This window comes from Musa acuminata, chromosome BXJ2-7 (genome assembly GCF_036884655.1).
Source record: "Musa acuminata AAA Group cultivar baxijiao chromosome BXJ2-7, Cavendish_Baxijiao_AAA, whole genome shotgun sequence".
NCBI classification, from domain to species: domain Eukaryota; kingdom Viridiplantae; phylum Streptophyta; class Magnoliopsida; order Zingiberales; family Musaceae; genus Musa; species Musa acuminata.
In genome coordinates this window covers 11493730-11508632 of record NC_088344.1, presented here as the reverse complement: position 1 = coordinate 11508632, position 14903 = coordinate 11493730, and the positions used below count along the sequence as shown (strand labels likewise).

The 14903-nt window shown below is 38.1% G+C and overlaps 1 protein-coding gene across 3 annotated transcripts; it reads right to left on the bottom strand.

Moving 5' to 3' along the window:
- Positions 1-319: 319 nt before the first annotated feature.
- Positions 320-14057, bottom strand: LOC135617226 (uncharacterized). 3 transcript variants are annotated; one of them, XR_010488652.1, is made up of 12 exons: positions 13890-14047; positions 13697-13790; positions 11908-11957; positions 9849-9898; positions 9322-9430; positions 8521-8581; positions 8370-8422; positions 6475-6567; positions 4971-5034; positions 3625-3732; positions 3112-3247; positions 2501-2615 (listed from the first exon to the last, which is right to left on the bottom strand). XR_010488652.1 is itself a non-coding variant. In XM_065117242.1 (11 exons), the coding sequence occupies exons 1-11, from the start codon at positions 13914-13916 to the stop codon at positions 1970-1972; spliced, it is 795 nt and encodes a 264-aa protein (XP_064973314.1). In that variant the 5' UTR covers positions 13917-14047; the 3' UTR covers positions 320-1969. The 3 variants fall into 3 exon arrangements, 2 of the variants coding, with proteins under 2 accessions (XP_064973314.1, XP_064973312.1); XM_065117242.1 differs by lacking the exons at positions 2501-2615; positions 3112-3247 and adding an exon at positions 320-2055; XM_065117240.1 differs by lacking the exon at positions 3112-3247 and having other exon boundaries at positions 2176-2615; positions 13890-14057.
- Between the last annotated feature and the right edge of the window lie 846 nt (positions 14058-14903).

Genomic DNA, 14903 nt, shown 5'->3' with positions numbered 1-14903 from the left:
GTCGCCAGCCACGGGAACCGCTGGGGTTGGTCAGGTGGACAACATGTTCTTCCATACAACTCGGCAATTTAGGATGCAACCCCAAAAAGCTTCACTAAGAGTGCGAATAGAACTTGGAATCCTAACACAAAACAAGCAAAGCATATTGCAAAGGAAGAAAAAAGCAAATGTGCCCCACTCTGTGCGATTAGCGTGCGCATAAACAAGTCTAGCTGCTGCAAAAAGACTATGGAAAGTGGAGATTATTGGACGCTACATGAGTAACAGTGTTGATTCAGCAATGAGCAAATTTGTCCGAGACAATATAATCCAGCAAATATGATATCAAAATCATCAGATATTGCATTCTCTGAAAATAATCCGGAGATGGTTGGTTGTACATGAATGATATAGACTATCAACAGGGAATAAATCTTATAGAACACAATGCACTCGAGGGCAATGCCACCAAGTATAAGTTGTTCAAGAATAACGACAGCCAATGTTTTGTGGTTCTTTTCTGCTCCCCACCCCACCTCCCTTTTTTTCTTTTTTATTGAGGGCAATGCCACCAATCAGATTAAGAGCAATCACATCATTCCTTATCTACCTGTCTTCACATTATTGACTACAATTAATTCACACAGTCTAGCCAGTGTACTCCGAAATCTTCAATGAAGATATTTAAATGATTATGTCGGAGGTTGTACGCTACCAGAGCGCTTTCCGGGAACAAAAACAAGTCCGGTTGGCTTAGCATTCGAGAACATAATATGTGAAGCTTGCTAAGAAAGAGGTATTGGACCAAATGGAGGCAAGCAACAATGCTGGTTCGAAGGGTAGCCTTCCTGAAGATGAAGGCGGATGTTGGATCGGCTTACATAGTTTTCTCATGCAAGGCAGACCCCTACTCCGGTTACATACACGAAGTAATATGTTCGAACCAGTGAGTGATACATTATGCTCTTAACATATTAACATAAAGGTTCTGTCAGAGGCCCTAAGAATATGTATTGTGAGGCAAAAGGACCCGGGCAAAATGGTCGTCCATGGACCCAAAGAGCTCCATGGAAAGAGCACGCGAGCTCTGAACTCGGTGCACTCACCATAACAGAGAGAGAGAGAGAGAGAGAGAGTCTGAGGAGGTCCAAGCAAACGTACCTCAAAAGAAATGAAGGGATTGGGGACGAGGTATTCAAACTGTCATGTAGCATCACGACCCTTTTCTTTCTCACATTCATGGCCGGGCTTTCACTTGCTTCAAGGATGATAAGATTCTTCTACCACCATACCCCAAGCATATACCGCCCCAGTTAGCGTTCCACAACGATTCGCACTTTTACTCTTTTCTATCAGGCATCATCCATTGCTCACTCACTTGAAACAACAGTCCAGCCCACCTCACCTCCTCCTCTGTAGTCTCTACCCCTCTTCGCCTTTCCCCACCTTTATTTCTTTGCTTGGCATGTTGCAGATGCCTCGCCATAAATGTCTCGCTGCCATCCTGTGGCAGAACCATCTCTGTAGCTCTGGCAGTCGGATGCTGTAGTGCGATAGGCGCATGGCCTTCCGCCTCGACAATGTCAATGAGAAGCCTACCATCTCTCTCACATCCAGCATACATTCCAGGGATTCGAAGGAGAAGCACGGCCTCACAGGCTTTCCCTTTCGGCTGCTCCGGAGCGCACGTGTCTCGGCGGTAAGATTCTTCCGCCTTCTCGATACCAGGACGTCAACGGCCCTGCACCTCATCTCCAGAAGCAGAAGACAGCCACCGTCCAATGTTTACGCCGACATGACTCCACAGAGGTTTGCTCCTCCTGGAGATTCTCACCTGTCGGAGGCCCTAGAAGACTGCATCAAGTTCCTCAACTCCTCGTCGAGGAGGTCGTGCTAGACTCATCCTGCAAGCAAACTTTATGGATAGCAGCTCGACCATCAATTTTTCTATTAGCTTTGTACCACACCAGCACACTTCCAGCTCTCTCCTCTAGAAACGGTTCTGCTGTGTTGACTTTTTTTCGACTGTCAGGCTTCCCCCATCTGGTGTTGAATTCCGTGTTTCCAGTTCGAGATCTGCCAAAGACAAAACCAGGAACTAAAGTTATTGAGAAAATGCTGAAAGGAACTCTTTTTCCCTGTTGATCTTTTAATTATGAAAAAGGAAAACATGCCTTGAAAACTAAAAAAATAACAGGCCAGAGGGAATCCTAAAAACAACTCTTTCAATTCCATCGGAATCAGATACTTAGACTGCTTAAAATTGTTAGCTTACAACAAAATGTATCAGATGCTGACAAAAAAAAAAAAAGAAAAGAAATGCCACCGGAACACGCTCTTACAGCCTCTGAACCTCTATCTCAATTACTAAATTAAAGCTAGAGTTTACTCATCGGAGTTGAGAGAGAGCTTGTCAATTTCTAGAATCCCATGATTGGCAGCTTTCTTGAGTTCTAGTGCAGTTTTATACGGAGGAGCAATGGGAGGCTGTACGGGATCCAAACTCATGTAACACCCACCCTCTGAAGAATGTGGAAGCGGGTATGATCGATCAGAATCATACCCATTGAGGTCACCACACGCCAAAAATGGAATATAAACCTTGTTTGGCCCCTCCAACCACCCACTTCGGCAGTCTGTAATAGAAACATGATGTTATCCAAGAAAAACCTTTTTAGTTGAAGACGCATGAAACCTCACAGGAACAACATCTTGACAAGGATGTTTTACCAACCCGCTAAAACAAGATTTTCAAACTTAACAATGGAAAATTCATTTATCATATTTCCTTTATTGTAACATGACTACATATAGAAGTTCAAGACAATAAAAATAAGCACATACAGAGAATGACAACTCATAAATAATCTACTCAATGGAATATCATGCAACAAATGACAAGGGCAGGCATAAAGTTTTACCTCCAGTGATGTAACAAAAGTGTGAAAGCATAAAAATTGTCTAAACACATATGATTGTTGACCAAGTTAGGAATATTCCTAACACTTTATTGCGCTTAAATCATCAATTTGTATCATAATGAAAGCGTTGCCTCTGTACATTTTTGTGATACTTGACAATTGGCATGCCATAGAAGACACTTGTGGACATTCAAGTAAACAAAAGAAGTACCTCTTGGTTGAGAGCACATCAAAATTTTGATCTGTTATTATTTATACCAGCAAAGGTCAGTTTCTCTCTTCTGGCCATTGTGCCAACATATCCTCTGTTATATTTCCATTGAAGAGGTACTTCTTGGTCGATATAGCTTATAAATCAACAGAATTTACTGCATTAGTTGACATCCAATGAAATCTCATGATTAACTAATAAAGCCTATTCCTAATTAGGTCAACAATCAATCATGGTGTGGACATGCAAGTAAACAAAAGAAGAAATGTGTCGTGAGAAGCATATCAATACAGTCAAAGGGTGTTCTTCCATCCTTTTAATCTTTAAATACCTTGCTGATATCAGATCTCCAGTGGCTTGTACAGTCAAGAAAAAAAGGATTTATTTCATATCCATCTTTTTTACTTATACAGTCAAGATTTTTTCAAGTTAATTGGGGAAAAAATGAATATGCAACCACCATAAATGAAACAAAATAAATCATGCACTGTATAAGTTCAGTGAGTAGCTGACCTAAATCTTCAACACCAGAAGGACTGCCAATTTTTTCCAAAAGATGATACAAATCTTTCTCACTGAATCCTTCAGGAGGTGAATAGTTCTCACAAACTGCAAATGCCTCTGCAATAAAGATATATATAAATATATATATAAGAAACTTGGCAGCCTAGAACTATCATAACATGCATATTAAACAAGCAAAAGGTTTGGTTTGGTTTTGTTTCAGTTTTCATAATAGAATATTTTTTAAGATACTGTCATATAGAATTGGAGAAGTGGCATGATTCCCAAGGACCCCACTGGTTGTCCCACCCTTGTCTTCCTCTGATCACCTCACTTACATGTTTATGCTGGGACACCTCCCTGACACAAGTATTGCTTGTATAGAAACAATGCCAACTTTCTTAGTTTGGTAGGCCTGTATTTTCACACCCCTAAATGGTTTTATGGTATCTACATAAAATAAGGTATACACCATATCACACGAGAAGATATGCAAGCTGGGACCATATTGAAGTTTCATCACCAAATTTAAGTAATAATTGTATAAATATCTTTTCTAGACACATATGCCCTGGATTTACAAAATAACCATTCCCTGACAAAAGAAAATTGAAAATATAAGTTCCCTAATCAAGTTCATAATTATAGTACAAGGTCATTGTATATTCCTGACCGGTATTATATAAATGAGTTTGCTATACACCTCAGTGGAGATGGTCGCAAAGCACAAATGCTCCAGAAATCAGCATAAGCAGAACAAGAGGTCAAATGCATTGGACATAAAGAAGGTTTTCATAACATCCAAGTAAAATGAATCATGTAAATTCATGCATATCCCCATGTGCAATCACAGCATAATATCAGATAGACCTGTGCATCTCAATCCTTTCAAATTTAAGCATCCATATAGCAGCCACATACTGAAGGACCAGTATGCCGAGTGTATGTAAGAACCTCCCATAAAATACCAACGAGCATGGTACACAGGTGTATGCCAGGTAAGTATACTCGTCGTCAATCTTAATCAGCACATGTTGTGCAACAAACATGATCCGCATTTATCAATTGTATTATCCAAAGGACCTTTGAAGATGGCACAGTACTATGGTTGCACCATGTGACTAATGTCAGCACGATATGCAATACTTCAATCTTTGATTGCAAATGTATTTATGGAAGCCCCACACATGTAACCCAGTAACAGTGAAGGTGAATGACCAGTAATAAGTCGAGCTAGTTGGCTACATGCTAACAGTCCATACAAACTTACAGGGATAACATCTAAAATCAGCCCGAATATCAACTTAGTCACACGGTGATGTAAAAGGCATTTCCACAAGGACATGTTGCCTTACCTATACTTGAGTTACGGCTACTTTTTGGCTTTGCAAAGGTAACATGAGAAAAAAATAATTTCAGCTGCATAAGAGAAAAAACCATTCAGTTAATAATGCTGTAAACAGTATGTGAAAAACAAGCTATATTTAAGAGAGAAGAAACAATAGGAAATAATAAGGTTGTTTTTATTGAGCGTAACTTCTTTATGCGTTTACAACAAAACTTTTCCCTGAATCCTTATGAATCCAACAGAATTTTTTGAAATTGTTCCATTGGTGCAACTAGAGAACCCCATATATCTTCTTCCTTGCTTTTTCCTTTATTCCACAATAGCTTCCTATATCCTTAGTGTTCTCCTTGCAGTGTATCACAAATAGCTGATCATGCAAGGAGTTTCATCCTCAAAATGAATTGTAAGTAGATAATTGCATGTGTACCTCTGCTAATTACAGTGTTTCCTCTATCTCTTGGAAGTTTTGAATACCTAATGTACACACAGTTTCAAAATCCTATGACAAAGCTGCAACTCCAGTATGTTTGGATTGGTTTGGGGGCTTGCAGGTAAACCCAAGCCAAACCTGATCGCCGTGTGTGCTGCATAACATGATCTAACACACTAAGCTACCACAAAATCTATTTCAACTTTCACTATCAAGTTTGCAATTAAGCTCAACCAGATATAGGCTTCCTCTAGGTGTACTTAGCCAGATACCTTGTAAAGAGTCTAAACCAGTTAATTATTATCTCTAGGGCAAATGATCTGTCTCAAATCCAAAGATACATAAGAAAGCACAATAAGTTTGTGGGGACTTAATAGTCTTTGTCAGGTCAAAATTAAGAGCTTAATCTGATGAACAAGAAATGAAGTAATAAACTAAAGATTAATACTATCATCTTTAAAAGAATGACCTCTTTTTATATCAACTGATCTTAGCAATAAGAAGTTTTATACTCCATAACTCGTCAACATTAAGCACAATTCCTAAGAGTCCATCAATCAGTTAGAGTGTTTAGTCAAAAACCAAGATAGAAACAATACTTGTAACCATTGATGAGCTCCATAAATGACTTTGTCACATAAAGTTGCACTGAAGATCTTTTTTCTGAAAATTAATCTCCCTCAGTTGTAGCCTCACTGTCAATCTTCAGTTTTCCTAAAAGTTAATATTGTGGACTTGAATAGATGGTATAACAATACGCTAATTTGATGTCTGCCTTTTTCGTGGCTTTTATTTCTTGCAGTGGTCAATTGCTCTCTACGGCAAAAGATCCTCATTGAAGTTCACTATGAAATGAGGCAGGCAAATTGTCAAAATCATGTACTATGTTGTAGAATTTAACATAAGGCAGGTATCAAAAAGATAAAGGGATTTTACCAGGCATCCAACAACACAATACCTGTTTAACTTTTTATTATTTAAAGTCTCACATCTAAAGAAAGCATATTTTTTTGTTTCCTTTTTCAAATTGAGATGTTTAGAAAGAGCAATTGGGAAGGAGCAAGTATAAGAAGCATCTTACTTGGCAATAGAGAAGACTTGTATCTTTACCCCGAAATATCTTTGCAATGAATTTTCCACCAACTCGAAGTACATGAGTAACGATTGTTAGTGCCTATACATAAGACAACCAATAATGGATTAACCTTTTCAAAATGATACAACAAAGTGTAAAACCTTCAACAACTTCACAATAAATTTCATGCAACATTCTACAACTAATCCTATACAAAGTGAACAAGACTGAATCTAAGAGTCAACTAGAAAGCACTCTGGAAATACAGAAGTTGGAAGTTAAGCCCTCCATGTTTATAGTATTTTATCCAGAATTTTAAGACAAAATAATTTAATTGCAGATATAGACAAGAGGGATCCAAAGTTGTTATGTTAAGAAACAATGAAATGCCAAGTAGACATTATTACTTCTAGAGTATTCACTGTCCTATCCTGGTTTTGATACTGCTATTAAGTAGAGTGGTAGTACCAAGAGCAAGTTCAGTATAATTCTTCCTATAATAGAGGGGGATCACATGAAACACTTCTGCTTGTAGTTTCCTAGAAAATCATGGCTCAAATTTTCCTGTTCTAATCATGCAATGAAAGTAACTTTTTATGATGTAGCAGTGAAACAAACTGACAAGAGATATACAGGGTCAACCTAAATTGATTTGGTGTATAAAACAGAACTAAGACTTCCATATACAAGAACGGGTGAAGACTAACACATCCATTTTATTTTAGTCGAGCTAAAGCTTTTCCCTAATTTTGCAAGTTCAACCACAATACAAACCATCTTACAAGTCTATTTTTCTCAATAGTGTTAAATCTAACACTCCAGATTCAACTCAAGCATGACCAAGATCCATAATAAAGAATGAAATCCAACAAAAAAATGTTCAAACCATAGATCAGCTTGGGCTTGGTCTATGTATCTTTATGAAAAACAAGCCTACTTCATCTGTTTGCATCTTTTATATGTTTTTTCCAGTTTCCATTTTGCCCAACAAAAAAAACAAAATGAAACATGTGTGAAAGAAAATAGGTATCCCAATCAAACAGAAGCCACAAATAAATTTCCTAACTATTAGAGAAGCTGCTTGCTTCACTCCAGCTCATGGTTTGCAGTACCGGTCCGTACCGCCCGGTACGGGCGATATGTACCGGTCCGACAGACTTTCGGTACGCGGACCATATGTTACCATTCCGACACTGTATCAGTACTGTAGCAGTATACCGTACCATACCGGTACCGAGCCCAGATCGAAACTCCGGTACGGTACGGTATTACGAACCTTGCTCCAGCTAACATGAAAAGCACCAAATTTGAAAATCAGCATGAGTTTTTCATCAGATACACTATTGTACTAGAATCCCAAAACAAAATCATGGCAGAAATATTTTATAAATGAAAAATTAAAAATAACTTCTCAGTCCATGTATGAAGTGTAGATCAATACTCCATCACAAAACCAACCATGGGATCATTAACATGGCATAACATGGTTAACAAAAGGTAAGGATCCTAGTAAAGACTTTATGCCTAAGATAGTGGAAGAGCAAGTATTAGCTAGTAAGTGATGGTAGTAAATACTATATTTAAGAGCAATACTTCATGCCATCCAGTGGTAACAGCTATTCTGTCTTGATCTGCTTCTCATCTAACCAACAACTTTTGCTGCAAAATGATCCTACAACTTCGAGATGGTTTTCAGAAATTTTACTTATCAACCTAATTATCTCCAACATCAATAGTTCTTATTGCAGGAAACAGGCAATCCTCAGTCTGAGGGAACTCACACGTTTGAAACATAAACCTTATTTTGGTGTTCAATCAATTTCATATTACTTTCTTTGTCTGAATAAAGATTAGAAAAGTATGACATAAAAATAAGACACAATAAATAAGTTTGCACTTACTGCCAATATAAGTTGAGACTGAACAAATTCATCCATATCATGAAGACCAGTAACTGAAATAATTAAGAGATATGAACATATTAAAGACACTAATAACTGAAATGCAACAAAAAGTAGGAATGCATTAACTGTACTATATTTACTGTCTTACCATCCGGAGCACCATCACAGACAACCAAGTCTGCCTTGCAACCATCAAAATGTCTGATTACCTGGTAAGTGATCTCTTTTTATAAAAATGAATAATAATTCATAGTACTGAAGCATAAATACAGGCACTTCCTAATGGTAATTTCCCAAAAGAGGATATTAAATATAAGAGCATTTCAGGAAAACCATATAAAAAATGTGGCTAAATATTAAAAAATAATCAAGAAAAATATAATAAAGCTAAACCTACAAATAAAAATTAAGGTCAGAAATGAATAAACATGGGAAATAATCAAAACAAGACTTCCGAAAAATGAATTCTCAGAAATGTAAACTTAAGTAATGTGATCACACAGCCTCGAACTAGAGAAAACAATAAGGAAAACAGCAACTTGAAGTTTCCTAACATTTTTAAGACTAAATGACATGAAAAACAAATTTTGACAAACTCGTTTACTCTGTTGCTCAAGAAAACCTTGCCACAGAATAGCTCACTATCCAAGCTTAGTTGCATGACTTAAGATTCATGACATTGTTATGGGAGAAGCATAAGATATTTGTCTAATTATTAAAATATATGTAAGTGGCAATGATTTGAATTTGAGTCCAATACTGGTTTTGGCAATTGGTCAGACCAGTATGGTACCAATATTCCACCATGTATTTCCCAATATCACCAAAAATAAATAAATAAATAAAATTAAACACCCAATCATTGTCAACTATATGTTAATACAAGTTGACAGATACCAATTTGAATGGTATTTGAAACCTTGAAAACAAGTGTCAAATAGAATTTTACCACTTCAGCAGTTCGAGCATTAGTGATATCACCCTGAACTTGAATAACACCATCTATAGGAGCCATAGGCTGTAAATCAATTGCAACAATAAGTGGAAGATCACTGTCCCTACAAAAAAAAACAGTCAATGAATTGAGAAGCCATGCCAAGTATACCAAAATTTCAAGGAATGATTTAAAGTATCTGTGGTCTGTACAAGATTTGATTGATCCTTTTTTTTATAAACTACTTTTGCATATTCTTCATTTTTTTCAAATAGAAATCCCTTCAATCAAAACCATCCCTCATTGTCTGAATCTTTCAATATGTATTACACCTTAATACATGAATTCTCAAATATAGAAAAGACCAGCACAGTACCAAAGGCTCCTACAAGTGTGGAGCCAGTAACTTTTGCATAGGTTCATAAACCTTTGTTTACTTACAATCCATAGATTCACAAACCTTAATAATTAATATATTTATAAATACATAACAATTAATTATAAAAAGAAATTCAGTGATGCAAAACAAGGCAGCCTCTTACCTGCAATCTGGTGACGATTTTGCTGGAAGATACAATCTTCGACTCAAGACCTGCAGATGTAAATGACTGAAGTTGACAATGACCAATCACATAGGAAACTTTCCAAGAAACAAGGAAATCATATCAGCTAATGATTTTTCCATTGAAAATTGTTACTCATGCTATGCAAAAACTTAACATTGAATATATGATGATGTGTACCATGTATCGGTTAAACAGACACCTATTAAGCACACACAGAACGCTATAGGTGGAACAGTTAGCCATGATAGAAGAGATTTCAAACATCATTATGATTATTATAATGCAGTGAAGTACTTTCAAGACCAAATAATATGGTTTATTCATTTTACATTAGAGAGTATGGTTGATGTTGGTAATTGGAAACAGCGATTTCAATAGGCACTCAAGCGCTCACCTAGGTGCTCGGGCGAGACAAGGTGAGGCCCGAGCACCTCACTTCATTTCCAAGCGCTTCAAAGAGGCGCCACCTGGGCGCTCGCCCGAGCCCAGGCGCTAGGCGCTCGCCCGAGCCCAGGCGCTAGGCGCTTCGGGCGAGCACCCGGGTTAAACCAAACAACCAAACTAGCGTTTCAGGTCTAGTTCGATCTCCGGTGCTTTAGTTGGTTCAATCGAATCAACTAAAACACCAATATCAACCTCCCAGCATCCCTCTCACGACTTCCCCAACCCTAACCCTGCTCACGATTCTGCCGCCGAGATTTCTTCTCCGCTGTCGCTACCACTGTCATTGCTTGTCGTTGCCACCATCGTTGCTCGCCGCTGCCACTATCGCTGTCGTTGCTCTCAGTCAGCAACCTAAGTCTTCCTCTTACTCACACTCTTCTCATTTCGATAGTATACTGTTAACAATATATTAGCAGTATACTGCTAGGTGTACACTAGTAACTATATACTGGATGATTTTGATGTAAAATTTTATTGTTTTGAATTTTAAGACTTTTTGTTACTGTGACATTGTGATTTTGTACCTTAGATTTTATTAATTTAATAGTATTTTTATTTACATAATTATATTTATTAATTATATTATATATTTTTATATTTTAGTGCCTCGCTTCGCTCGAGTGAGCACCGAGCGCCTCGAGTGTTTTTGGACCTTGGTGCCTAACGCTTTTTAAATCATTGATTGGAAAACCTAGTAGAAGTTTTTCCTTGCATATGTAGACTAAGCGCTGATGGGGTTAGTTACATGCAAAAGAACTTTAAACAACCATTCAGTATTTCTTTCTATCAAAACCTGATGCAGAATATCCAAATATGATGGATGGAAGGGGATCTCATAAAACATTTTAATTCAAATAATTCCAACAGGATTATCCAACGGCCTAGCTCAATCAGTTCAGATGACCAAGGAAAACCATCAAGGAGATGCATTTACAAATATATACCCAATATCATTCCTACTTCTAAATCAAAAAGATTACAAAAACAGGCTGGAGTAACCGGAGAATACATTAACGTCGGCTTCTGCATCTCTCGGCATCTCAAACAAACATAAAAAAAAAACTGACCAAACACTGCATAGGTTATTTAGGCCCAGCTTCATACGCAAAGAAAGACCCAAGTTGGATTTTATTCTGCATGGGTCGACATTGCAAGAACCTTCCGACATATGAATTAAATGCACAAAATTGATCAATAAAGGCATGCATGTAAGATTCTTAAGAACAAACATTTCATCAAACAAGAGGAGTGGATTTTTACGCAGGAGAAGCCAGAAATAAAGCAGTCCATGTGAAATGCTAGTAAGCAGTTCAATAGAAAAAATGATAGCTCAGAAGGAACTCGTAATAGTGGATAAACCTTGTAATGTATGTTTTACAATGCACCAACATTAAAATTATTAGATAAAAAACAATAATGGAACTAGACCCAGTTGACATGTTTTGCTTAAAACAAAAAGTCATCAAGGAGCAATCAATAACGATAGAGGAGAGTTACTATGACCACTAACACCTAATATAGTGATAAATATTCAAGAGTTATATATAGAAATCAAACCAATAGCATGGTTACAATCAGTCTTAAAACATACCTGACTCCAGCTGCCAGGAGCTGCACACAGATCAACTACGCGTTTTACTCCTGCCAAATCGGAATGAAATCTTATAAGGGTTATTCACAGTGACTGTCTTAGAATGAAACACATATATCTGGCCAATCCATAGGTAAAATACCTATCAACTTTCTTTTTTTACTAATTGACCAGATTACATAGGTCAGCTAGATGCTACCAACTTTCCACCTGCCTAGGTGTTGTCAAAAAGATGAACCTCCAAAGATATGAATGTGACCACTCTGCCTAATACAACTAACTGGTCTAAAGGCAACTTTTCTAAGGAAATGGATTTAAGCTACTGCAATTTTAGGATATCAGAACAAATGCCCACATTTCTGTTCCTCTGTTCTCTATCTTTTATTTCTCTGCTACTTTCCTGGTATAACTGCAAAACATATTCCCACAGCAGAAAATATTTGGTTTTGCTCTTCCCAATGATATTTTTCTCATCACGGCAACACTTTTTGCTTGTCTTCTCTCTTACAAGAAAAAACTATGCTTGATTGATCCTTCAGCAGAAGCCTACTTTATTTGTTCCATGTTCAACAGCTAGTTCACCTGAATGTGCAATCTCCTATCAAACCTTCCATGTGACTTATTCACCATCACATCAGTACAAGTAGTATTTAGTATTGTTGGGGACAAAATGATGTTGCCAACACCTCGGAGCCTAATGACCAGGTCCAGACAACCAGCTATTGACACATCGCCGTCCGATCAATACCACATGGCCGAATGTTACCCCATCTCAGGTTTGACGCAGAAGGACAATATTTTCGCCTGGGATTGACGCACCATGTTCTTCATAATTAGCGCACACCACAGAGGTAAAGGTTCCTAAAGACCACTATAAAAGGGCTCCTCAGGTACATTCCACACACACAACTTTTTACCTCTGAATTGTCTGAATCGTTTGATTTGGTTACTAACTTAAGCATCGAATGAGCATTATCAGAGACGTACTCGATGTAGTTTTACAGGGATTCAACTCAGTTCGGTGAAGCTCACCATGGAACTAACTCGAAGAAAGGGACTTGGTTGGATCTGAGCCAGTTTCCACATCAAACAACCAAAATCTGACTTAACAAGTATCGATTGATTGGATCAAAGTTTCTTGTTCGTTATATAATATTGATCTTGCATTTCTTTATTAGTGCTAGATTATTTTAGTGTTTTAATATGCAACACATGTATTATTAAGTCCATCATATACGTTATGGAGTACCTTGACCATCTACATGCTACAGTTGCTTCCTAAAACACTGGAATTAACATTAAAAGTTCCCTGCGGTACTTATTGTAAAGGTAGCAAGACAAGAAAAAAAAATCTTCTCCTCAAAGTGAACAATTTCACTATGAAATTTTATCTTCCCCTTGGCTAAGTTGCACCAAACAAGAACAATTGCAAACTCAATACAATGCCCCCCCAAAAAAAGAGGGAAAACAGAAACGGACAATCAGTGCTTCTATTAAACATCAAACATGTTATTGTTATCACATTCCATTATGGTTTGTAGCTTATGCCAAAGTGTATCATTCCATGATAATATTCAAACAATGTGCGCTATACTCTTCGGCCCCACAATCTGGTTACATGCAGATTTTTTTTGCTGATAACTGCATTAGATTGCTTTCCATAAGGTTTCAATCAAGAACCAGAATCCCAATACCTTGAGCAAACCAAACGACACGGTTGCCGTTTGATCCCGATGTTCCGTATGTGTTAGGAACAAAATTAGGGCAAGAAAATAAAAGCTCCACCCACCTTCAAAGATGTTGAACTCCTCGTCGATCTGAAGGAGCTTGAAAGCACTCCGCGCGCGCCATCCCTCCTCCTTTGCCTTACGGTAGTAGATATCCTGCAACTCATCGCGCACGCGAACGCGGAACCATCAACGGGACGGCGCAAAGGACAAACCAGAGCGAGCAAAGAAACCACCGGTGGGGTTAGATCGTACCCTTTTGTCCTTGGAAGCTTTTCCCATGCTCTCCGCCGACGCACGCTGAGAACGATGCACAAATCCCCGCTCCGCTCTATTCCCGTCGGAGGAGACGGAGTAACGATGAAGTTTAGAGTTTTATAGAGGCGACCAGATGGGGCTCCGCGAGTCGGCTTAGCAAGACCCTGAAAATTCACGATCGACGTCACCGCTCGCATACCGAACCGTTAACCAGTCCGCGGGTCATGAGTGACCGCATAAGCCGTGGAAAGGCGCGCCGGTGTGCAACGTGCCCGTGACAAGTGTCGGTCCCGAAGATTCCTCTCGACAACTAAAGGGGGCCACCGGGCTGACGCAGTTAATCGTGAAAGCGATCGTGAGTGACGTAACATGTCACGTGCTTGATGAGTGGTCTCGTTCACTGTGACGGTCGATGTACTGCCAAATATATATGAGAAAGGAATTTTCTATCATTCGTTCAGATTCAAATTGATGCATTTAAACGGACCCGTTTGAATTACTATATTAATAAATCTAGAAAACAAGAACATCTCTATAATATTTATCTAATAAAAAATAGAATAACACCTATTTTTATTGAGATTTTTAAAATGAATACACTGCACCAAAAGTGTTCTTTAGGGATTGTGATTTTCTATGACCACAGTTATAAATATCTAACAGTAATGTTTTGATATGCATTTTATTAACTAATCTTTTATATTGAAGTTTTCAAAAACCACAACAATAGATGAACCAAAGAGTATGATTTAAATGACCAGAGGATAATGTGTGTGTTTTCGGCCATATAATCCAAACATGCCTTAAAAGTCTTCTTGTCATCGCTACTGAGACTCACAAATCCTGCTGCCACCGTCGCTACTGCCCGTTGCAGTCGACACTGCTATTGGCCCACTACTGTCGTCCTCGTCGCTGATACTTGTTATCATCGGTGAAATCTCTAAAGTTAGTATTCCACCATCGCCTTCCGGATCTATCAAGTCAGCCCTCGATGTTTCACGTCTGTCGTCA

Excerpts from the sequence above, each read along its gene's own strand:
- LOC135617226 (XM_065117240.1), bottom strand. The coding sequence starts at position 13,916 with ATGGGAAAAGCTTCCAAGGACAAAAGG. Across the intron at positions 9,431-9,848 it reads AAATCGTCACCAGATTGCAG|GGACAGTGATCTTCCACTTA; the intron begins GTAAGAGGCTGC and ends TTTTTTTTGTAG. Across the intron at positions 2,616-3,624 it reads TTCTGGTGTTGAAGATTTAG|ACTGCCGAAGTGGGTGGTTG; the intron begins GTCAGCTACTCA and ends TTTCTATTACAG.